Genomic DNA, 25,931 nt, shown 5'->3' on the forward strand with positions numbered 1-25,931 from the left:
AACTAGTATCTGGTTGCATAGCAACGGCAGAAAATCAGAGTCAGAATTCTACAGGGTCAGTTCTAGACCTTCGTAGCCTACTGTGTAATATAATAAATATTACAATATATATCAACTATAAATCCACTTAAAATCTTACAGTCGATGCAGAGTATTATTTAACTTATCGTAATGCAAATGAGCGTATCATTTGGCTTTTAAGAAAGACTTAACTACATTTATCTTGGAAAATACATCCAGACGGTCGTATCGTGACTATATGAAAGATAAGAAGGAATTTATTTTGTACACACAAGTAAAAGAGAGAGAGGGAGCGCGCTCGCGTGAGATGCTGTAGCACCTTTAAAGCGATGACATCATGACAACTGTGAGCCACTGATGACAGAGAGCCTCGTCTTTAAGCAATAATCACATCGTGTAACGAGGAGAAAACACGAAAACAAGCAGACATGAATAATAAATGGCATCGAAATCAAGCTAAATCGTCCGGCTAAACTGAACGCCTCCACACAAACGTGAATGCGGCCACTGCGTCTGTCTGCTGCAGAAGAAAAAAAACTGTCGCATCATTTCTAGTGGATCAGACATTAAGTAGGCTACTATATGTCACGGACGATAGATATTCCCCGCACGCGCCAGAACTATTCCTCACTTGAGAGAGCACACACTGTACTGACTGGCGTTAAAACGCACTGCACCCATGATGATAAAGAGCGAAGGATCAAAGAACGCAAATTGTGTCGATGATATCGAGCGTAGGAAGGAGGGACGCACGGGGAGCCCGAGAAACCCGATGCCTGTCTCGCCAGCGGTCTCAGAGAGTTGAGCAAAATGAATCCTCAGATGCACTGTGAGACTCACCTCAGTAACGCACTGCACTTTCAGCGCACACTATGTTCATTGAGAGACACGCGCAAGCTTAGAGCGAGACTCGCATCCGCTCTGCTCTAGTCTGGTCTGCACGGGTTACAAAGGGTGACGGGCTACGGGACGCTTACCTCCACACTTGCCCCATCTGCAGGATGTGTATGAGCGTCTGCCAGACCCACACGGACACGCGACAGCATCTGGCCCCGCCGCGCACCCCTGGGCCCCGGCTGCTGCTGAGACCCTCCACGGAGCCCAAGCCGCCCCCCGTGTAATCCTGCACGAACCACCTGAAGCTCAGGATCTGGACCAGCACCGACGGCACCAGCACAAAGAACAGTGTGAGTCCGAACCAGAGGTAGTCCTGCTTGACGTAGTAGTCGAGCGCGAGCCACAAGTCGGTGCCCACGTCCCAGAAGAAGACGAGGAGCGCGAGGACGATCCACAGGCAGTCCAACCACAGGCGCTCCTCGCGAGGTGGCCGCCTGACGTCTCTCCCCTTGCCCAGGAGGTAATGCAGACAGGCGCTCCGGCAGCCCCAGTAGCACGACGAGGTGTTGCAGCAGTGGCAGATGTGGAAGGAGCTGCCCTGCCCCGGGTCGCCCTCGCAGCTCCCCACCGTCTCGTCCAGATTGTGCAGCTGGGCGAAACCGGTGACGACCCCCCGACCGTCGGATTTCGCTGCCATCTTGCTCTCCGAAGCGCACACCTCCGGTTTCCGAGGCTCGTGACGTCACTTCCCCGACACCTGTTTCTCCAGAGTACCCCTAATGAGGTAGCCATGGAGTTGTGGGGTGACGGTGACGCCAGAGAGGCAGAACATCCTCCTGCGGCGCTCCGGACGGAGAAGTCAGTGCTGATCTAGTCCTCGAGCCGGCACGGGTCAGAGACGAACTCCTGGAAGCCGGTTCTTGTCACCTGCGCATTGTGTTTGAGAGCGAGCGCGGGACTGCTCCCTGAGACACCCGCCGCCGCCGACTGGATGTCTCGACTGAAGAGAGACGCGGATCCGTACTCATCTAGGATGCCACCTAGTGCTCGGTTCGCACCTCGGGACCGCCGAGTGATGTAATGCTGTAGTGAGCAAGCCGCTCGCGCTCTTAACCCTTTCGGACATCAGAAGAGATGCTGCTCACGTGGAAATTTGCTGGTGGTACAACACTTTCTCGTACATTGCCTACACACGCAGGATGCCATTTACGTTCTCCTCCTCTCCACTGTGTCATCAGCATGACATCAAGATGACTATTAGAATGCATTAAACACATTTAAATGAGATTTCAAAAAGATCCACTCACGAAATGAGAGAGCAAAGAGATGGAAGCGTCAAGAGCGACGTGTTTGCGGTCAGGTGCGCATCTGTGCTGTCCTGTTTGTGACAAACAACTCTCTTCTGTGAAAACTAGAAAAGCTCAGTACATTTTTAAACTTAACAGCCTCTCCCTGGATGGAAGTAGCAATAAAGGTAGAGTACATCCGTAAAATGAGGCGCGGAAAATATTGTTGTGACAAGAAAACTGTCCTTATGGGAACGCGCGTGTGCTGTCCATGAAGCGCGCAGCCAGGAACTATTTGTACCCAGCTGACTCTACCTTATTCCTTTGTAAGTGTGTTGTGAAGGGATTGATTGATTGATTGATTGATTGATTTGTCGTTCTGTTGTATTATTCAGCTGTTTAAAATACTTGAATCTATCTTGGCATTCAGCATTCAAATATTTCTGATTAATGACACATTCATTTTTTCATGTTCGGTCTCTGAAATTTACTAAATATTATTTTTAAATTTTTATGTTAAAATAAAATCGATTTTGCACCTGCTGAGAACATTTCAGTGTTTTCAATTATTTAAATAATTTAATTTAAATTAGGTCAAATCTGCTATTTAAAAAAAAGGCTACAATGGTTTGCTAGTTTAAGCCGATCTTAAGCTGGTCCCCAAAACCTCTCCACACTACAGACCAGCTTACAGACCAGCCTGACCACATTTTAAGACCAGCAAACCAGTTTAAGCTAGTTTAAGATGTTTTTTATTTATTTTTTCAGCAGGAATTTTATTTTATTTTTTCCCCCCAAGAATTTCATTCTTTACAATAAATTCTCTTTCAATGGCAATTTTTTATTTATTTATTTTTTTTGCTGTGCATTTTTTCTGTGCTCCCTACTGGCTCAAACTGTGTTCCCCAACAGCCCACATCCACATGGGATATTAGACTCCGAAATTCAGCCTTTATTCTTTGAAAACCCATGGCATCAGCATCCAATCTGCACTCTGATCTATTTCTCAGTGCCTTGACTCAGGTTTCCTCCAGGTATCAATCAAACTAAAAAAAAAAAAGCAATAGAGAAAGAAAACATTGATCCTTGCCAAAAGCATTTCTGTTATCCTAAGAAAAAACTTACCACCTAGCACTTGAGCTCTGATTACAAAACAAAGTGTGCTTTGTCTGCCAGCAAAGCAGTGCACAATGCAGTACTGGCGTCCAATGCCACCTCTATAGGACTCTGTCTCACCCTCCCACAAGCCATTGTAAATCCTCAACACCTGTGGAAGTGCCAGGGAAGCATTACCAAGATTAAGACAGTGCCACTGTTACATTAATAAGATGATCTCACACTACAGTCCCACTGGTTGCCAATAGGCTTAGATCGTAACATAAGGCACATACATTACAATAATCATCATTTTTATTACAGCAGTCCTTGTTAATTAATGAAAAGATGAGAGAATGACATTTCTCTGCCAACCCTTCCCATTTGGTTTCAATTGCAACGGTCATTTGATGTGAATTACATGAAAGTAAGATGTTCAGAGAATGTATGCACTGGTGCCTCATCTGGCATTCATAAATGGTTCCCGTACCTAAGGAAATGTTTGGAAATCATTCATAAATGCAGTGACTTTGAATTTGCACAGTGCTGCAGGTCTGGTATGAAGTTCTTCAAATTAACACACACTGTCAGAGTCTCTTCTGGGGTTCAGAGCCGAGGCAACTTCACAGAAATGTTTGATGAGCAGCATAAGCTGGAATAACTAGCTCTTCTCAGCTAATAGTGTAAAAAAAAAAAAAAAACTACTATCAAAGTGGCCTAAAGCAAAGAGAAGCAGTCTGCGATTCAGTGTTGTGCGTGTGTAATTGGTGTCAGGCACAATGATAACAAACAGACAATTATGCCAATGCCATATGAAAAACAACAGGCCTTCACAGATCATTTTAAAACCTTTGTACATCCATGTTAAGGATTGATATTCTATGCTTGCAATTCAGTATAGTAATATTGGAACCAAGATATCACAGAAAGAAAAACATCCCATATCATCAGGATTATGAGAGGCTTTTCAAATAAAATGCCATTTTATTTTATTTCACGTTTCAATTCTAATTTTCTGAATTTGTATTGACCCTCAGGCCATCCTACACTCTAAAAAAAGATGGTTCTTCAAAGGTTCTTCACATGTACAGTTCTATTTAGAACCATAGCATCCTGAAGAACCCTTTTAATGCTGAAATGGTTCTTTGTGTAAGAGTTTAGGGTTCTTTATTCCCACCTTTTTCTGATTTTCTGATTTTCTGGAGCTCAGTGATCCAATTACAGACTGTCAACACACTCTCAATTCATTCTTAAATTTAAATACTTTAAAATTGTGTCTGGTTTTCAAACAAACATGTTCTTTTCTCTTATTTTGATCACATGTAAGTGTGAGCAGCTCTGTTAAGCTGAGGATACTCCTCTTCTCCATTAAGTAAAAGACATTGAATTTATAATACATATTGTTAGATTTTTTAAAATGATTATTTATTACTAACTGAGGCACTCTAAAAAAGTTTGCTTATTACTGATTTTCTGGAGTTCAGCTAACTACACAGACTGTCAGCACACTCAGAACAGGTAAATTATTTCTTTCTTAAAATGTCTATAATTTTTTAAACTTTCAAATTGTAGCTGGTTCATGTCTTTTTCTCTTTTCAGTTCAAGAGAACATGTAACTGTGACCAGATCTGTTCAGTTAAGGACACTTCTCTCCTCTTCACCACTAAGCAAGTAAAAAAAAATACTGAATTTATGCTCCTTTTTTGTTTTTACAAAAACAAATGGAAGGATATGCATTGCAATTGTAAACTCAATTGTGTATTTCAGATGCATCACATCCTACAACCTCATAATCTGCAGAGAGAAACTGGCACTCAGTCACACCAAAATACACATAATGATGGATTTGCAGGCAGCATAGAGGATTATTAAAATACAGTATTTCACTGGAACTTGGTCTTCATTTCACCATTTTGTTTTACTTCTTGAAGTATTTATTTATGTTCAATGTCAATTGTCATTTATTAATGTATTCTGCTAATAACTGTTGTTATAGAATGCTGTCATTTTTGCTACCAATTCACATGGCCAGTAAAAAAGAAAAGTACCTAAATGACACATGTTGTTGTTTTTATGTAAAACCCTAATAGACACTACAAGATATTATTATACCAGGCAGATAGAGGGATTAAAAAAACAATATTAATCAATAATATATACAAATAATATTAATAATAATATAAATATATTAATACTAATTAAAATACTGTTGTTAAAAAGGTTATTAAGGTCCTATATAGCATTTTCAAAGCATGGTTCTTTATGGAACCCTATAAAAAGGGTTCTATTTAGCACTAAAAAGGGTTCTGCTATTGTTACAAGCCAAAGAACCCTTTTCTGGTATTAGAACCATTTTTCTTAAAAGTGTAGATGTAGATGAGTTTGTTCTTTCAAAGTGAAAGTGATCTGTGGCCAAGTATGGTGTCCCATACTCAGAATTTGTGCTCTGCATTTAACCCATCCAAGTACACACACACACACACACACACACACACACTTCAGGTTACAAGTCCGACTCTCTATCCATTAAGCCACGACTGCCCCACGACTGCCAAAGGAACAGATTTGGAGAAATTTAGAATTACATCACTTGCTCACCAATGAATGAGACAAGATGACTTTTTTCCACTGGAGACAGCAATATTATGGATAGAGGACTTGTATTTTATCTGAAAGCAACGGTGTTAATATGCCTTTATGATGAATTGCTTTCTTACAGTGTTTCACTTCAGAAGACATTAACTGACGGACTGGACTAGAGTGGTGTGGATTACTTGTGGATTATGTGTTTTTATCAGCTGTTTGGACTGTCATTCTGACGGCACCCATTCACTGCAGATGATCCATGGGTGAGTGATGTAATGCTAAATTTCTCCAGATCTGTTCTGATGAAGAAACAAACTCATCTACATCTTGGATAGCCTGAGGGACCATACAAATTCAGCACATTTTCATTTTGGGGTGATATATTACTTTAAGTCCTTTGTCATCTTAATTGGTGTCACACTGTGATATTAACAAACAGATAGTTCATATGCCAAATCATATGCCATATGACAAAAGCAGATCTTCACAGATATTTTTAAAACCAATGCTCTACCATGTAGTTATGTTGAGGACTGATATGCAATAACATGAGATAAAAATGTATGCTTATGAGTGCCTGGCTTCATACACGCCGCTCAAGTTACATATGCAAAAATATCAGCTCTCAGTCAGGGGAGTGTGTTTTTTCCCACAAACGGCATACATTTTTAATGAGAGCAAATGGAGCCGCATATTTTTTGGGGGAGTGTGGGGTTCATGGCACACATGTAACTCAAGCTAAATAATGCAGTGACTGTAATCGCTCACGGCGCTCAAGAGACGCCAGACACTTATCTTCCTCCTCAACAGGAGGCCATTCTGCTCCCAGCAGGATTCTGCTAAGATTACAGCAGGAGCCGTGTTGTGAATTCATACAGGTGTACACATATGTGCGTGCACGCACACACACACACTTCACTGAAAAATGATCTTTATATAAGTCAACACTAAATACTGCATTCTATATCAGATATATAAATTAAAGACTGCAAAAATCTTTCACATACAATTTAATCTTTGCATTATTTTCACCATGCAGTCCTTCTTTTTCCTCTGGTAAATATGCATAATTACATGCAAGTAACCTGAAGCCAAATCCTAATCCTAACCCTAACTGTATAGTAAGTACATGTAGTTAATTTATATTACTCAGTACTTAAATGTATAATTACACTGTAAAGGACACCTTAAAATAAAGTGTAACCTATATTTTATATTAGCCTAATTACATACAGTAAATAATAATTAATTACCCTAATCTTATATAACACTATATATAATATCTTATAATATCATATCATAATATAAGGTTCTAGAAATGTTATAATGCAGTACAATAATGGAACCAAAATTATCACAGAAATAAAAAAAATATAAATAGGATCATGAGAAAAAAATAAAAAAATAATTAATTATTTTATTTATTTATTTCCCCATAAAACTATTGTGACATAATAGTACAGCTTGAAAACATTAAGCCACATTTTTTATTTTATTTTATTTTAGACTTTACTGCATTAGATCATTTCAGAATGCAAGACTCAGATCCGTTAAATTGCTTTGCCATGAAATTAATGATTTTTTAAAATTTTTATACTAATTGCCAAAAATTGTCATGTCAGCAGTGTTCTTAAGTCAGGTTTAATGGATAACATTAAGAATGAAGCGTTGTCTATTCCCTGGAATACGTTCCAGAACTGTTTGTTCAGTTCCACAAGTGCACAGTCCACAGTTCAACTAGTGAAAATAAACAGTCCTGATTGTGTAAATTACATACATTTTTCCTTATCAAGCATTTTAAATTTAGTTTATTTACCAAATATTCCACAGATGCAAATCATACCATTGGTCTAACAAGCTAAAAATGTGCCAAGTAAAAATTATTTTAGATTTATGTTTTTTTTTCAGTTACGAAACTAATATATTTGCAAGCAAAAAATAATATTATGAGTTCCATTCAATCCAGTAAATCCATTTTTGACACTACATGACATTACAAACATGTTCTACATCTCTTGTGTATAACATTGTTTATCTTTTTGTGTTGTATTTGGTGTTGTTAACCCCTCAATCCTACTTCCACAGCAATGGCAAGTTGGTTTATGGTTAGTTTATGTTTGTCTAGTTGGCCAATATAGCCATGCTGTTCCTCACGAAAGTTTTATGATCATATACTTTATAAACCTGTAGAGAACACTAAATTATGTTTATGTAATTATATCATATTTGGTAACACTTTATTTTAAGGTGTCCTTTACACATGTTACTATTATAATAACAATAAAATATGCAGAAGTACATACAAGTAACCTGAAGCCAAGTCCTAATCCTAACCGTAACCGTATAGTAAGTACATGTAGTTAATTTATATTACTCAGTCCTTAAATGTATAATTACACTGTAAAGGACACCTTAAAATAAAGTGTAACCTATATTTTATATTAGCCTACTTACATACAGTAAATAATAATTAATTACCCTAATTACTAAATAATATTCCTTTTTTTTTTGAGAAGAGGATGAGTGAGAATATTCAATACTCTCCTTTAACGTCCTGAGGACTCCTCACTCTCCCAAACCAGCAGGTGGCGATATTGATTCAAATTAGCTTGCGGTCGGTTATCAAATCCAACAAAGGAGTGGAAACTGGGAAGTGGAGGTGTCAGGTGAGAGAAATGCTGTTGTTACCGCTGTCATCTCCTCTAAGTACATGTTTAAAATACATATTTTGTTCTTGACAAGTAACATCGCACCTGCGCTTATTTGTCGAGTGCATTTGATTAGTTTTAATCCGAGCGTCTTCATGTTGAAGCGACACAAAGCTCCAAATCCCGTTTGTTGTCATATTTCAGTCTGATGACACAGCGAGCCGAGAGAAATTGGACAAATACCTTGAATATACTTGAATAACTGGTTGTAAATACACGTGTCTGGTTTAGTTATGCTCCTTCGAGCAAAATAGACGAATGTGGTATTTTTTTAGGGCTGTCTGTCTCATTGCTTGCGTTTTGTTTTGCGAGCTGCACCAGACGAGAAATCCACCTTTGCAACATACTAATAATAACAAACCTCTTATTTACAGTGTATCACCATTGCTTTTATTATTATCATACTATTATATAGGTTTAGTTGTCAGGTGAATGCAAATAACAGAATAATAAGAAACCTAATATGAGACTAAGACGTAGTTTGCATTACAGTATTTCCTCTCCCGTTGACTCTCGCAGGTTTCTTGTACCTCTCAAAACATCATGGAGTTTGCTGAGCTGATCAAAACCCCTCGTGTGGATGGAGTGGTCCTCCACCGACCCTTCATGCCCACTGTGGAGGGAACTCTGTGTCTGACAGGACATCACCTCATCTTGTCTTCTCGCCAGGACAACACTGAAGAGCTCTGGCTGCTTCATGCTAACATTGACTCTATTGAGAAAAGGTAACGTTACTGCTGATATACAGAGAGAAGTTTAAGACACCTAGTAAAAAATGCCATGTAATTTTTAAATACCATTTTTGTAATTTTCACAACTGTTCATGAGTTTGGGGTCAGTAAAATAAAAATATATTTGACCACAAAAGGGTAATTTTTTTGAAATTGAGATTTATACATCATCTGAAAGCTGAATAAATAAGTTTTCTATAGATGTATGGTTTGTTAGGATCGGACAATATTTGTCAAATCAAAATATTGAGAAAACCGCCTTTATAGTTGTCCAAATGAAGTCATTAGCAATGCATATTACTAATCAAAAATGAAGTTTTTATATATTTACGGTAAGAAATTTACAAAATATCTTCATGGAACATGATCTTTACTTAATATCCTGATGATTTTTTGTCATAAAAGAAAAATTGATCATTTTGACCAGTACAATGTGTTGTTGGCTATTGCTACAAATATCCCTGTGCAGGGTCACATATGTGAACCTAGACCACAAAACCAGTCTTAAGTCGCTGGGGTATATTTGTAGCAGTAGCCAAAAATACATTGTTTGGGTCAAAATTATCGATTTTTCTTTTATGCCAAAAATCATTAGGATATTAAGTAAAGATCACGTTCCATGAGAATATTTTGTAAATTTCTTACCGTAAATATATCATTTTTGATTAGTAATATGCATTGCTAAGAATTTAATTTAGACAACTTTAAAGGCGATTTTCTCAATATTTAGATTTTTTTTGCACCCTCAGATTACGGATTTTCATATAGTTGTATCTCAGCCAAATATTATCCGATCCTAACAAACCATACATCAATGGAAAGCTTATTTATCCAGCTTTCAGATGATGCATAAATCACAATTTTGAAAAATTGACACTTAAGACTGGTTTTGTGGTCCAGGGTCACATATATATATATATATATTTTTATTAATCAAGGATGCATGTAATTGATCAAACGTGACAGTAAAGACATTTATAATGTTACAAAAGACATGATTCAAATAAGTTATGTTTTTGAACTTTATATTCATCAAAGAATCCTGAAAAAAGTATCACTGATTTCACAAAAAAATTAAGCAGCACAACTGTTTTCAATACTGATAATAATAAGAATCCTCATATTACAATGATTTCTGAGGAATCATGTAACACTCAAGAAAATTCAGCGTTGACATCACAGTAATAAATTACATTTTAAAACTGTATAGAAAACAGTTATTTTAAAAATGTAATACTATTTCACAATATTAGTAGTTTTACTACATTTTTGATCAAATAAATGCAGCCTTGGTGAGCATGAGAGACTTCTATCAAAAACATCTTATTGACCTAATGTGCACAGGTTTATCGGATCGCTGGGAACTATTATTGTAAAGTGTAAGGACCTGCGGGTGATTCAGCTGGACATACCTGGCATGGAGGAGTGTCTTAATATTGCCAACTCAATTGAAGTAAAACTGCATTAATACTCACTCTCATAAAGCACAATAATAATGAAATAATAACCCTAATTTCTACTGATCAGTTTTTTGTTGTTAGTATTCAGGTTCTGATTGTTCATTTCTCAGGCTCTCTCCACGCTGGACTCTGTGTCCCTGATGTATCCGTTCTTCTACCGTCCTTTGTTTGAGGTCATTGAGGATGGATGGCAGTTGTTCGTACCAGAGGAGGCTTTCAAAGATCTGGAGTCTATGGTATTGTTTTATCCCTGGAAGCCTTGACACTGAGGTCATCAGAAAAAGTTGTAATAGTTTCTCAGTGTATCATTGCTCATTTTTTCAGATGATTCTCTGTGGGAAGCCAAAGAGCACATATTTGTGACTGCGTGTTCTGATATCCAGTTTAATACAAATACAGTTAATATTTCATACACTACTGTTCAGAAGTTTGGGGTCAGTAAGGTTTTAAAATGTTATTTATACTCACCAAAGCTGTGTTTATTTGATTAAAATACAATTAACAATTTCAAACAATGTAATTACAATTTAAAACAACTGTTGTCTGTTATTATTTATTTTAAAATGTCATTATCATTAAAATGTCAGCATCATTATTCCAGTCTTCAGTGTCACGTGATCTTTCAGAAATCATTCTAATATGCTGATTTGGGGCTCAAGGAGCATTTATTATTATTATCAATGTTGAAAACAGTTGTGCTATACTAATATAATAGTAATATTTAGTGCTCTAAACAGCATTTATTTAATTATTATTTATCTTTACTGTCACGTTTGATCAATTTAATGCATCCTTGCTAAATAAAATTATTAATTTCTTTAAAAAATTACTGACCCCAACTTTTGAGTGGTAGTGTACAGCATATCAATTTATTTTAAACCTCTTTTGGTTTAGACTTACATTGAAGCAGAAACATTTTTGCTTGTGATTTTTGTTTTTGTCATTTAAAAATAAAGTGTCTAATTAAATAAAGATGACACTGAGTTCTGTTATCCTCTGTCAGACAGATGAATGGAGACTGAGTGAGGTAAATAAAGACTTCAGCGTGTGCCCCTCGTACCCATCCCTACTGACTGTGCCCAAAGACATTGATGATGAAAGTCTCTGCAAAGCTGCATCCTTCCGCCACGGAGGCCGTTTCCCTGTGCTCAGTTACTACCACAAGAAAAACGGCATGGTTAGAAGAAGTGCACTTTGGAAATTTTGTTTCCAAATGTTGACCTGTTTAATACAGACTCTGATCACACTGTCCACAGGTGATGATGCGAGCAGCACAGCCACTAACAGGAACCAATGGACGCCGCTGCAAAGAGGATGAGAAACTGATCAATGCCACGCTTTGTGCGGGGAAGCGAGGTTACATCATCGACACGCGGACTATAGCTGTGGCGCAGCAGGCTAAAGCTCGCGGAGGAGGATTTGAACAGGAAGCCAACTACCCTCAGTGGAGGAGGATCCATAAAGCCATTGAGAGGTGTGTATCCAATTATTCTCTCACAGCCAGACTAAGTGCATAAGTAGAGATGGATAATATTAATATTCTGACTGATAATCATTTTCATGTTATGGCCAGACATAACAATAAATAAAAATTAAAAAAACAGACAAAGTAATATTAAATTCTATAAGTAAACATAAAAATAAAAACTAAAATCAGCCGTATTAAATTTAGACAGCACAACATTGTAACGCTGCACTTATTTGATTAAAGGTCCCATGGCATGAAAATGTCACTTTATGAGGTTTTTTAACATTAATATGAGTTCCCCTAGCCTGCCTATGGTCCCCCAGTGGCTAGAAATAGCGATAGGTGTAAACCGAGCCCTGGGTATCTTGCTTCGCCTTTGAGAAAATGAAAGCTCAGATGCCCAATCTGGAATCTTCCCTTTATGTCGTCATACGGGGAAAGGTTACCTCCCTTTCTCTGCTTTGCCCGCCCATGAGAAAATGAGCTACTACCGTGCGAGGCGAGCGCAATATTTTTTTTTTCCTCGAGAGAGACATCATGGCTTGCAAACGAGCGAAGCATGACAGTTGCTCAGTGTTTGGATGTACAAATGAACACAAAGTATTTTTTTAGTTCCTTCATCCGAACCTATGGCTAGCATTAGCTACATGATAATAACTGTAACAGCATACATAAACAAACCAACTAAAGTACCGTATCCAGACACAATATTTTAAACTAACCATTCGGAGACGTCCTGCTGTAGCCGCTGAGTTGCAGCTTCTTGATCCGGTGCTTCTCCATCCGGATCAGATTCTGGGTCAAACTGAAATGCTTGAACGACTGTGTGTCTACGAGCCATTGCAATACATCCACTGTCAACATTAGCGCATGGTAGCGCAAGCTGGTTAAGGCCACACACCCACCCTCCACTTTGCCCCGCCTCTCTCGTCCTTAAAGCTACAGACACAGAAATGGCACGTCCTAAGGAAGGTTTTCTATTTAAATGTATATTTTAACATGTAATTTATTCCTGTGATATAATTTAGTTTTAACTTTTTTGCATCGGAATGTAGAGAACATAAGTGAATTTGATTTAAAAATTTTATTATTTTATTTTATTAAAAGTTTTGTTATGAATGACCACCTGTCTGACCTGTAAACCGACCAACCACAGTTTTTGTTTTGTTTTTACATGCTATATAGAGCCAGGCTTGATACACAATAAAAAACTTAATTGTGACGCAGCAGTTTCTATGAATAGTTGTACAGAAATCAGTGGAAGAATATCAAAAACTGCAAAAATTGGTTCAATACATACTATACATACATACATACGTAATGCCTCCAACAAGAATGCTGGGTATAGTTAAAAATTTTAATTTTCCTTTTTTTTTTTTTTTTTTTAAATGTAAAATTTAAATTGACACTTTTTTATTTTAAATTTAGTTTTTTCAGTTGGCATGAAACAAATTCAATATTTCATTTTTACAACTATTTTGTTAATGCATATTATAAATCTTATTGTGAATAATTCATACATGTATGTGTTTAATTAAAAAATATTTATTTATTTATTTAGACCTTGTATTGTTCAATCAAAACCATAACTTCCCTCTGGCATTGGCAAATCCAATGAGTATTTCATAAGTGCACAGCTTGGTTTACAGGCAAACTGATAAAGTTGCTTAAGTCAGTGAATCAAAACACATTCTTTTCAATTTTGCGATCAACATACATCAGGCGGTCAGTGAATCGACTGTGAGCGATTTGTGCCATCTGAGACTGAGGCTAGTACTCGCTGTAATTTTATTAGGCGGCTTAAACTCGTTCAAGCCTGGAAAACATGTCAATTGCAGCTAAAATGCTCATTTGGAGCTGAAGCATACCATATGCAAGCAAACAAACACAGCTGCATAAATGAGTCCTGTAACTGAGACTATAATCTGACAGCTGTTCTCCCACAGGTCTAATGTTCTGCAGGAGAGTCTGATAAAGCTGGTGGAGGCGTGCAACGATCAGTCGCACAGCATGGACCGCTGGCTTAGTAAACTTGAAGCGTCCAACTGGCAGAGTAATGTTAAGGAAATCCTCACAACGGCCTGCCTGGCTGCACAGTGCATTGACAGGTACATCTATTGATATGTCTATCTGTTCCTGTCCTACACACAGAGCCATTACACTGCAGACAGATCTGTGCATGCCATATTGTGCAGCTGTGTTAATTACTGTTTTAGCTCTATTCTAAGTTAATTACAAAAGCTGCTGTCGCCCTGTTTCTTGCCACATTTGTTGCAAAGCTTGTTGTGGTGATAATTAGTGCTGTTGTCGTGCTGTAATCATCATTATGTTCATACCACACTGGTACTGATGCTTTAAAAGCTGCTTTTGGCATGCAGTTCATTAGCACTAGCAAGTTTGTAGCACTATGTGTGTGCTAAATAATCTCAAACTGAGTGCAGTTTCAAACTTGGAGGGGCCACTTTAATTTGTGTTGTGTTCTAGGGAAGGGGCGTCAGTGCTGGTTCATGGTACAGAGGGCACTGATTCAACACTGCAGGTCACGTCTCTCGCCCAGATCATCCTCGATCCGGCATGCAGAACCATCCGTGGCTTTGAGGCGCTGATTGAGCGAGAGTGGTTACAGGTGAGAAACCTTGACTCGGATGTGTCTGATTTCTGCTTCCTGTCCCATTGTCAAAATCATTCTGTTACTCTCACTAGAAATTCTCTGAATGTACTGTAAAAAGTTGGCTGCTCACTATATTTGCATACCGGAAATATTATCATAGGGCGTCAAGAGAAGAACAAAAGTGTAATTGTATAAAGACAAAGTATTTTAAAAGTACAAAATATTCTACTTGAGTTAAATGTAATTTTTGTTGTTAGATGTAAAAACATTTTATTTTATTAATTTATTTATGTACTTTAGTGTGCAGAAGTTTGGGTTAATTTAGCAAGGATGCATTTAATTCATCAAAAGTGACAGTAAAGACATTTATAATGTTACAAAAGTTTTCTATTTCAAACAAATGCTGTTCTTTTGAGCTTTCTATTTGTCAGATATTCCTAAAAAAAAAATGTTTCCACAAAAAATATTAAGCAGCACACACATTTCCAACATTGATAAAAATAAAAAATGTTTCTGGAGTACCAAATGAGCATATTAGAAGGATTTCTGAAGAATAATGTGACACTGAGGAGTTGTAGATGCATTAAATTAGAAAATTATTTTACAGTGTAATAATATTACTGATTTTACTGTATTTCCTATCAAATAAATGTAGCACTGTGGTGAGCATAGGACACTTCAGAAACATTAAAAATATCTTTTGAACAGTAAAACTTCGGAGTAGTGTTGTATGGTCAGTACTTTTCTTTTTATTATATTTGTTTTATGTCTGAATGCCGTTATGTATCTACTTAACATATCAATATATATAATGTCGTATATAACGACATATTGTTGATAAATACTACTACATAGTCGTAATGACTATTAAATGTGTCACAAGTAATGTGTAGAAAATCAAGACCCTTGCCAGTGTCCCAATTTGATAATACACTGATTAACAACATTGGAAACTAGGAAGTGGAATGAGACACAGCCTTGGTTTTAAAATGATGTTTCTCTGTGAAGTCTGGGATAAGCTATGATCCTGTAACCTTTACCTCCAGGCCGGTCACCCGTTCCAGCAGCGCTGTGCACAGTCTGCATACTCAAACGGGAAGCCCCGGAGTGAAGCGCCCGTGTTCCTGCTCTTCCTGGACTGTGTGTGGCAGATCCTGCGGCAGTTCCCTTGCTCCTTCCAGTTCAATGAGAACTTCCTGATCATGCTCTTCGAGCACACCTATGCCTCACAGTTTGGCACTTTCCTTGGAAACTGCGTGGCCGAGAGGTTAGTGTTCTCCTTCATCACATTCCTGTCATGACGTCCATTCACAGATTCTCACATGATCTCTCATTTCCTGTATTACATTGCATACAACCATGTCAGATAAATCTCTAAGTTGCCAACACTGTCTGTGTGACAGTTACGTCACCAAAGGTGGGTTTGAAAGAAAACCGCAAGAGAATTTGGATTGGGCCATAGTTTACACTTGTACATAAACACATGGCATGTTGTAATTAAATCCATATGGAAAGATATGTTCAGGAGAAAAAGGTGACGACCCTTTCCGTCAACAACACTCCTGCATCAGTAAAGGTCAACTTGTAGTTTTCCGTGACCCTTTTTTGTTTGTTTCATATTCTGAACAGGATGTTTTGGTAAATGTCTTGTGAAATGAGTTTCCACTTGTTGCTTAAATGTGTATCACATTTCAAAATGTCCAGTTTTGGTACAGTCATTTACCGACAAAGAATGGTGTGTAGTTTGTGACGTCATAAATCTGATCTTTAGACCCAAGAGGAGAGGTTTCATTCTGGTTTAACATTTTAACATGTTTTCTTTAAATGAACTCAAAAAAATGAAGGTTCCTTATGAGCATCGATGTTTCCATGAAGAAACTTTAACATCTATAGAAACTTTCCCTTGTATAAAAGGTGGTTTATAGCAGAAAAAGATTCTTAAAATTGTTCTTCACTAAGAAAAAAAAAAGTTATTTTAAGAACTGTTCACTGAAAGGTTCTTTAGGGAACGTAAAATGGTTCTTCTGCAAAACCTCTTTGCAACCTTTATATTAAAGAGTGTAGTTTGTAACTCAGAAGAATTGTAAGATTAGAATATTTATGAATGTTAGTGTTCAGCTTGAAGTGTAGAATTGTTGCTTATTGTAACATAATGGATGGCAACGGCTGGATGTGTCTTGCTCTTCATAACATAAACTTTACTGTGAAGTTTAGGTGTAAATGTAAACTCTGTACTTTCTGTGTAATGTTTCAGGGTGAAGCTGCAGCTGTCTCAGAAAACTGTTTCTTTGTGGTCCTGGGTGAACAGACCTCAGGAGCTGGAGCGATTTCTCAACCCACTGTATGAGCCCAATAACCTGGTCATCTGGCCGTCTGTGGCTCCTCAGAGCCTGCTTCTGTGGGAGGGTGAGCACCATCAAATCTCCCACATTCCTCTCATTTTTTGATCTCTTCCAGCACCTGCTGTGCATGTGACATCATCATGAAAATGATATTGAAAAGCATGTTTACGCAGTTAAACTATAGGGGGCAGTCATGTGTTGTTTGGTGCTTTAACTTTATCTTTGCAGTGAACCTTCGTATGCGTGAGATGCTTAAAGAACGTGTGGACTGTAAGATCAGTATGTGTTTTGAAATGAATGGTATGTCACCATTCTTCCATGACATACTATAGATGCACCTATAGATACTGTATCTTGTGTATTAGTCACGTACTTCAACGTCATGTTTAACAAACTCTGGGACAGATTTCCATCTGAATAATTATAATTCTCCTGGTGTAACGAAAATGAAAGGCTTCTGGACCATTTTTAAAAATAATTGAATTTATATTAAAATCTAAAATGATAGTTATTATTAATTACATAAAAGTAGTATTTTAATGTTAGAATACAATATTATTTAAATTAATTATGTAACGCTTCTAGTCCGCTGCAAAGTTATTGTAGTTTGTATATATGACAGAGATTGTGGTTTTCTGGACACAGATTAGACGAAGATGAAATGGGCTAAATTTAAAAAAATAAAGTTAATATTACTCTAAATATAATAATCCATTTAGCTCTGTTGAATTTTTAATCAAGAAAACTCAGCTTCCTTGTCATGTTTAAGATATTATTAATCATTAAAGAAGCACCTCTGAGACTCGTTTGTTTTAAACCTTTCACCAGATACAGATTAACGTCACATGGAATTCACAAGTGTGACAATGATTTAACCCTGATGACCTCTGTGCCATTCATTTTTTTTTTAGTCCTCATCTCTGGAGCCTGTCATGCCTCTATTTTAGAGGTGCAGTGAAAGAGACTCTTTCAGGAAAGGCAGCCAAGCAGACACGGAGTTTAATGCCATGGGAGTTCACTTTCAGTCACATGAGCAGTTCTCAAACAACTCACAGATATGTTTAGACCTTTCACATACACTACCAGTCAAACGTGTGAATATTAGTGTACTCGCCAAAAGAGCTACACTGAACGGTCTTATATTATAGATATAAGCCTTTGCCTAGATTACAGTTCATTAACCTATTTTTTTTTTTTTTAAATCCCATGTTTGTTGGGTATTTTTAGCTGCTTTTTCTTCACTATCTGGTCCAACCCATTAAAGATTAATGCAATAATAATAATAATTGCAATTAGAAATAATCAAAATTTCATTTCACTATAGAATAATTTATAATTTAAAGAGTTTAATTATAAGGATTTAATTAGTAAATCATGTTTCAGTATTTCACAGTTAAGTAACCAGAGGGGACAGGACCCCCCCTATCTGAGGCTTGTCCCCCCTAAAAATATCATTACAAGCGACTCTGTGTATTGAAAATAATATAATGGACATATACTTAAAATAATTGTGTGATTAGTAAAACAAAATAAACGAGAAAAAAAAACGTTTTAAGTTCAGAAATGTTTTGATTCCCCCCTCCCTTGCCTCACAGTGGTTTGGTCCACTGCCTGCTTTCCTTCTTTACTGATACACACACATGAGTCCGGTGAGAGAGAGCAAGTTATTTATGTGTAAGTAGGCTGTCAAGGCTATTTTATTCTCTTTAAACATCGGGTGAAATGGTTCTTTCTCTTTAATACAGATGATGCTGGATCATTAATAAATTAGTCATGACAAAAAAATTATGATATCCGATGTTTTTTCTATGAGCAATTATAAGGTTAACAAGCTTAATACCGTACACTACAACTACCCACTACAACTAACATGGCAATAAGCCTGTGTGTGAACTGATATTAGGCTAATATTGTAGTCCTATGTGTTGGGTTTCGTTCAATATGATGTTAAGTGGCAGATCAGTGGGTTTAATGCAGTTGAATTAATGCGAAAGAGACGTAACGTTACTAGGTTTCAGACGAAACCTAAAATACTATAGATGACGCAAAATAATAATTATAATATGACCGCATGGTGAACCGAACTCATATTTAAACATGGTCCATGCTGTGTACGCATATCTATCCTTACAAGTACAATTTTGGCTGTATTATTTGAGTCCCCTTCAAAAATTGCTCTTGAGAAAGCAAAGGCAGTCTGCATGCCGGTATGAATGGAAGTAACACATGCTGCTAGTATGTTTGTGTGAATGAATGAAAGTAACCAGGTGGTTTGAATGAAACTATTTGAGTTTTCAATTTGTGGGTTATATATGAATGCATCCTTTCTTCAATTTGCACTTTCTTCCAAGTCGCTTTTGTACAGAGCCATATGTGAAAGAACTGAGTCCAGTTTATTTTTGGCAAGCAGATGTATTGCTAATACAGTACTGGTTGGCTATATTAACATGGTATCTCAGGTTGTCCAAGATGTAGGAGTTTTTTTTTTCTTTATCGGAACAGATTTGCAGAAATTTCGCATTACATTACTTGCTCTGCAGTGAATGGGTGCCGTCAGAATAAGAGTCCAAACAGCTGATAAAAACATCACAATAATCCACAAGTAATCCTCACAACTCTAGTCCATCAATTAATGATTTATGACATGAAAAGCTGGGCATTTGTAAACTTTAAACCATCACTCATGGCTAAAATATGAGTCTGTAACTCATAATAGCGCTTCCTCCAGTGAAAAAGTCCTTCCCCTGTTGTCCTCTCACATTAAATTTCACCAACATATTTGTTTAGAGCTATTTTGGACTTTTTCCACTTGAAAATGATCTGTGCATATTTCTCTCCTGATTCAGAAGAGACAAACCTTTCACTGGAAACAGCATTATTATTATAGGAAAAAAAGGATTTGTTTCTTACAAACATGCAGCTTTTCACTTTACAAGATATAAATTAATGGAATGGAGTCATGTGGATTACTTATGGATTATTGTGATGTTTTTTTAACTCCCATTCTGACGGCACCCATTCACTGCAGAGGATCCACTGGTGAGCAAGTGATGCAATGCAATAAATAAATTTCAATGCAATGCAGTGTTGCAGTTCTGTTCTGATGAAGAAACAAACACATCTACATCTTTGATGGCCTGGGGGTGAGTAAATTTTCATTTTTGGGTGAACTATTCCTTTAAGTGTCAAGGTCTTTTGAGAAATAGCTAATCAAATGTTAATTTCACAGTTGGATGAGTATTGACCAGTGCGCTCTGCTAACACCATTACAAAATGTCAGCTTAAGAAACATGGTATTGGTGTTTGTGGGTATATTTAAGCTTTCCTTATGTATAACCTTAAGGTACAGCAGGGCGATCAATGTGGAAATCTCACAACTCCTTTTTTTTTTTTTTTGTGTGTGTATCCCAGAAAAGATCATTTATCAGCAACACAGAATGATATCATCACATATCGCATATCTACCTTGTTCTTTTCTCTGTAGGGGTATTCCTTCGCTGGAATCGCTCCACAAAGTGTTTGGACGAGGCCCATCAGGAGATGGTCCATATTATAGAGTACAACAAGGAGCTGCAGAACAAAGTGAACAGCCTGCGCAGACAGCTGGCCCAGCTCGAGACGGAGGACAGCCCACTGCAGACACCGTAGGACATCAGCAGAATGATATCCTTCTGATTTGCCATCTCTGTCTTACTGAAATAAGCCTCACGCACATATATCTACACTCCTCTGATCGTACTCTTTCTTTCTGACTCCATTGGTCTCTAATGGATCCTACTCTCTGGCCACTAGATCTGCTACTCTATTAATATATCATTGTGGTTTTCTTCCTTAAACACTATGCCTCACTTGTCCTTATTATGACGTGGTTCATGTAAAACATTTTAAACTGATTAGCAGGTTATGATTAGAAGGTCATTTCATTAGAGATTGTACATTGGTGCTTTGGTTTACATGTTCTCAAAGAAAAGGGACTGCTGATGTGCCATTTTTTATTTTTATTTTAAGTCGTGTGCCATGAAGTGCAATAGAAAATACAATTCTAAAATAAAAGGGAAAATATTGGACTGACTATTAGATGCTGGAAATATCATTTGAATCTAACACAGCTGGTTTACATAGTCTTATGTGTTCCCTAACTCCTTCCAAAGAGACACTGACCACATGATTAAAGAGATAGTTCACCCAAAAATGCTGTCCAAGATGTAGATGAATTTGTTGCTTCATCAGAACAGATTTGCAAAAATTTAACATTACAATACTTGCTCACCAATACATCCAATGCAGTGAATGGGTGCCATCAGAATGAGAGTCCAAACAGCCGATAAAAACATCACACTTTTTTTTTTTTTAATCAGCTTTTTGAACTCTCATTCTCACTGCACCCATTCACTGCAGAAGATGTATTGGTGAGCAAGTTTTGCAAGTGTGAAGGAACAAACTCGTCTATGTTTTGAATGGTCTGAGAGTGAGTACATTTTCAGCAGATTTGCATTTTTGGTGAACTGTTGCCAAGATATTGCCAAAAGTGGCACTTTTTGCTTTACAAATGTAAGATCGTTTGTGCACGGGTAATATTCATATTTGTATAAAGATGTTTAGTATATAGTTTAAAAATCCAGATTTCTGTTAGCGACATAGAGAATAATGTGTCATAAATTTCCACCCACAACCCTTAAAATGATTTGTTGCAGATTTTTTTTACATTTTTTTTAATGAATATCTTTTAGGACACACACAGCAGTTGTTTAGGCCCACTGGGATTATTACAGTTTCTGTTCTGCACAAAAGCATTTCATTCCCTACAGTTCTGCACGAGTGACATGAGCATGATCTGTGGACAGAAGGTGTTTGCTGCAAAATCTCATGCAAATCATTTCACACATCATTTATGCAAATAAATCAAGATATATTTGCTCAATGTGCCGTTACATGTTTTTTTTTGGTCCATTTGTTTAATAAATATCTGAATATTTAAATCTATTGTGCAGTGACTGCTGTAGCCTATATATGTAATTTTAATATTCCACTGGGTTCTTGCCATCAAATAGACTCTGCTGCATTTATGAATGTGTTTTAATTTAAGGTAGATTTTGATACTGGGGATAGATAGATAGATAGATAGACAGTCAGTCAGTTGTTGTTGTTTTTTTATGCACAATATTTTTTTATTTCATTCAGGCACTTCAGTAGCATCAACTGACAAACATTATTAAGATTCACTGTAAAATTGTCTGTACAGTGTCATGCCTTGCTTTACAAAATATTGATCAAATGTATAACTGAAGTATGTTATGTTCTGTGGGCATTAAATTTGTTTAATGCACATCTGTGTGTATTTGATTTTTTTCATATTTAAATTGACCACCTGTAAGTATCTCAGTTCCAAGGCAATAAATGGTAATAAAATATGAATTACCGGTAGTCAATTTGACTCATCTTATCAGCGCATCACAATAATGACCGATATTACCATTGAGAAAAAGGAAACAATGTAAACTTCAAACTGAATATACAGTATAGCTCATGTAAAATATACAATGTCATTTATCTTTATAATATATATTAAGGATTGTCAGAATAATTGTTTTTTTAAAAACCTATTGCTAAACTGTCAAATAATTAGTTAACAGCAACACTGTTTCATATTGTACAAGCTTACGCTGCAAATACAACCACTGGCTGTGTAAAGCACCATATCTCTCGTCGCATAAACATATGGTTGCTTTCCTCGCCCATTATCAGGAACTTGCAGTGTTTCCTGGTGGATGGGCCTGATACAGCCACACGTATACAGTACACTGCATATGTGCTCTCAAGTTTCAAATGCACCCTATGGACCTCTTGTGCTGTGCAGATACTGATTTCTTTGCTATGTCTGGAAATAATATGTGTGCTGACACGCTCTGTATTCTGCTTTTAATCATGGACAGTGTCTAATAGACACAAAAACAACACTTGTTAGGCTCACAGAGACGGTAGCAGACCTGAAGTAACCTCCGGGCAAACACTTCACCCAAACCCTAAAAGTGTGTCACTTTGAGTTACTCATTCACTATTTTGTTATGTCAGAGATTTGTCCTTCCTCTGTGACCTGCACACATCAGGTATCCGTCCTATTGATCTATTAGATTGAAAAGCCTCATAAACACACATGGAGTGTTGGGACTGAGGTTTTGAGAGATTTTCAGGGTAAAGATCAATTGAGTTGAGAGGATATTGAAGCATCACAGGAAGGCTTAAGCATATTGATGGTGTGTGGCTGGCAAACCAGAACCTGTAATAGCTCTGACTTGCCATCCATGCATTGGCAGAAAATAGCAGAGACAATAAAAAAAAAGGCTGCTGGAAAGTTAATGTTCCTCTGTTGATTTTGTTTCAAGCTATCAATCAGACTTGGTTTTTTTTAAGATGCAAAACATGCTTCTTAGGGTGTTGTTCACAGACTAAAATAATTGATAATGTTTAATAATGTTTTTTATTTAATTGTTTTTATTCTCAGGATTTTTTATTTGCTGGAATGCTTCTAAATCAGGGCTCAACAATTTTGAGAAATATTCAGGCAAGTTTTGTTGTCACTACATATCACGCTAGGTGATCATGTATATTTAGCAGACGCTTTTATCCAAAGCGATTTACAAATGATGACAATAGGAGCAATCAAAACCAACAAAAGAGCAATAATATGCAAGTGCTATCTCGGTTAGCCTAACACAGTATAGCAAAGTTTATATATACAGTATCTCACAGAAGTGAGTACACCCCTCACATTTTTGTAAATATTTTATTATATCTTTTCATGTGACAACACTTAAGAAATGACACTTTGCTACAATGTAAAGTAGTGAGTGTACAGCTTGTATAACAGTATAAATTTGCTGTCCCCTCAAAATAACTCAACACACAGCCATTAATGTCTAAAACGCTGGCCACAAAAGTGAGTACACACCTAAGTGAAAATGTCCAAATTGGGCCCAATTAGCCATTTTCTCTCCCCGGTGTCATGTGACTCGTTAGTGTTACAAGGTCTCAGGTGTGAATGGGGAACAGGTGTGTTAAATTTGGTGTTATCGCTCTGACTCTCTCATACTGGTCACTGGAAGTTCAACATGGCACCTCATGGCAAAGAACTCTCTGAGGATCTGAGAAAAAGAATTGTTGCTCTACATCAGGCATCCTCAAATCTGGCCCACTCCTGCAGAGTTTAGCTCTAACCCTAATCAAACACACCTGAACATGCTAATCAGAGTCTTCAAGATCATTAGAAAATCACAGGTAGGTGAGTTTGATAAGGGTTGGAGTTAAACTCTGCAGCAGATTGGCCCTCCAGGGAAAGATTTGAGGAACCCTGCTCTACATAAAGATGGCGTAGGCTATAAGAAGATTGGCAAGACCCTGAAACTGAGCTGCACCACGGTGGCCAAGACCATACAGCGGTTTAACATGACAGGTTCCACTCAGAACAGGCCTCACCATGGTCGACCAAAGAAGTTGAGTGCACGTGCTCAGCGTCATATCCAGAGGTTGTGTTTGGGAAATAGACATATGAGTGCTGCAGAGGTTGAAGGGGTGGGGGGTCGGCCTGTCAGTGCTCAGACCATACGCCGCACACTGCATCAAATTGGTCTGCATGGCTGTCGTCCCGGAAGGAAGCCTCTTCTAAAGATGATGCACAAGAAAGCCCGCAAACAGTTTGCTGAAGACAAGCAGACTAAGGACATGAATTATTGGAACCATGTCCTGTGGTCTGATGATACCAAGATAAACTTATTTGGTTCAGATGGTGTCAAGCATGTGTGGCGGCAACCGTGAGGAGTACAAAGACAAGCGTGGCTTGCCTACAGTCAAGTATGGTGGTGGGAGTGTCATGGTCTGGGGCTGCATGAGTGCTGCCTGCACTGGGGAGCTACAGTTCATTGAGGGAACCATGAATGCCAACATGTACTGTGACATACTGAAGCAGAGCATGATCCCCTCCCTTCGGAGACTGGGCCACAACATGATAATGAACCCAAACACACCTCCAAGACGACCACTGCCTTGCTAAAGAAGCTAGAGAAGGCTAGTGTTAGAGGCCTTTTTTTAAGAAAACAAGCAGTTCGAAAATGAATAGAGAGTGTAAGTGTTACAGGGTCAAGCCAACAAATAAAACAGAATTAGAATAGAGAGTGCTAGAGTTAGAGGGTCAGATGAAGATGGAAGAGATTTTGTTTTTAGTTGTTTCTTAAAGATGTATATGTGCTTTTAAACCAATATAAAATATGAAAAATATTTTTAACATTATCAAGAAATAAAAAAAAATAATAGAAATGAACACATTGAAATAATATATACAGACAAAAATAAATGTAAGAAAAAATAATAATAATTGCAATAAGTTGTTATAGAAATAAGTAGTCAATGCATGATGTGTCCATGAACCTTGTTCCCCATCAAAATGAAGATTTTAGGTTAAATTGTAAATAATATAAGGGAAACTGTACACCACTGGTCTCAATTTCCTAGGGTTTCACCATTTTAACATTTTAATCACATTTTTGCCTTCACTAGTTAATTTTCAGAAACATTTACCTTTTAGAGTTTTTTTCTCAATTAATATGGCTACATGAATGAAAAAAAAAAAGAGAAATATATATATATATATATATATATACATGAGCTACTACTACTACTACTACTAAGTAGTATTAGTAGCAGTATTCTTAATGATAATTATAATTCTACAAGCAATTCAGTGCTGTTTAAAATAGGTTAAATAGGATTTGTATGTTTAAAAATAAATTTGG

General features: G+C 37.2%; 2 protein-coding genes across 3 annotated transcripts in view; one reads left to right on the top strand and one right to left on the bottom strand.

Moving 5' to 3' along the window:
* xkr6b (XK, Kell blood group complex subunit-related family, member 6b) overlaps positions 1-2,675 on the bottom strand; it is a 65,495-nt gene extending 62,820 nt beyond the window's left edge. The window contains exon 1 of the mRNA XM_058755899.1: positions 999-2,675. Within this exon, the coding sequence (XP_058611882.1) occupies positions 999-1,555 (557 nt within the window). The 5' untranslated portion in view covers positions 1,556-2,675. The remainder of the gene's footprint in view (positions 1-998) is intronic.
* A 5,748-nt stretch (positions 2,676-8,423) lies between these two features.
* mtmr9 (myotubularin related protein 9) lies at positions 8,424-22,564 on the top strand. Of its 2 annotated transcripts, none has more exons than XM_058756903.1 (11): positions 8,424-8,491; positions 9,053-9,258; positions 10,609-10,717; positions 10,835-10,960; positions 11,728-11,901; positions 11,981-12,198; positions 14,139-14,300; positions 14,677-14,818; positions 15,850-16,070; positions 17,058-17,209; positions 20,630-22,564. In XM_058756903.1, exons 2-11 carry the CDS (start codon positions 9,077-9,079, stop codon positions 20,791-20,793), a joined length of 1,650 nt encoding a protein of 549 aa, XP_058612886.1. In that variant the 5' UTR covers positions 8,424-8,491; positions 9,053-9,076; the 3' UTR covers positions 20,794-22,564. The 2 variants fall into 2 exon arrangements, with proteins under 2 accessions (XP_058612886.1, XP_058612887.1); XM_058756904.1 differs by lacking the exon at positions 8,424-8,491 and adding an exon at positions 8,496-8,531.
* The last annotated feature ends 3,367 nt before the right edge of the window (positions 22,565-25,931 follow it).

This window comes from Onychostoma macrolepis, chromosome 20 (genome assembly GCF_012432095.1).
Source record: "Onychostoma macrolepis isolate SWU-2019 chromosome 20, ASM1243209v1, whole genome shotgun sequence".
NCBI lineage: Eukaryota > Metazoa > Chordata > Actinopteri > Cypriniformes > Cyprinidae > Onychostoma > Onychostoma macrolepis.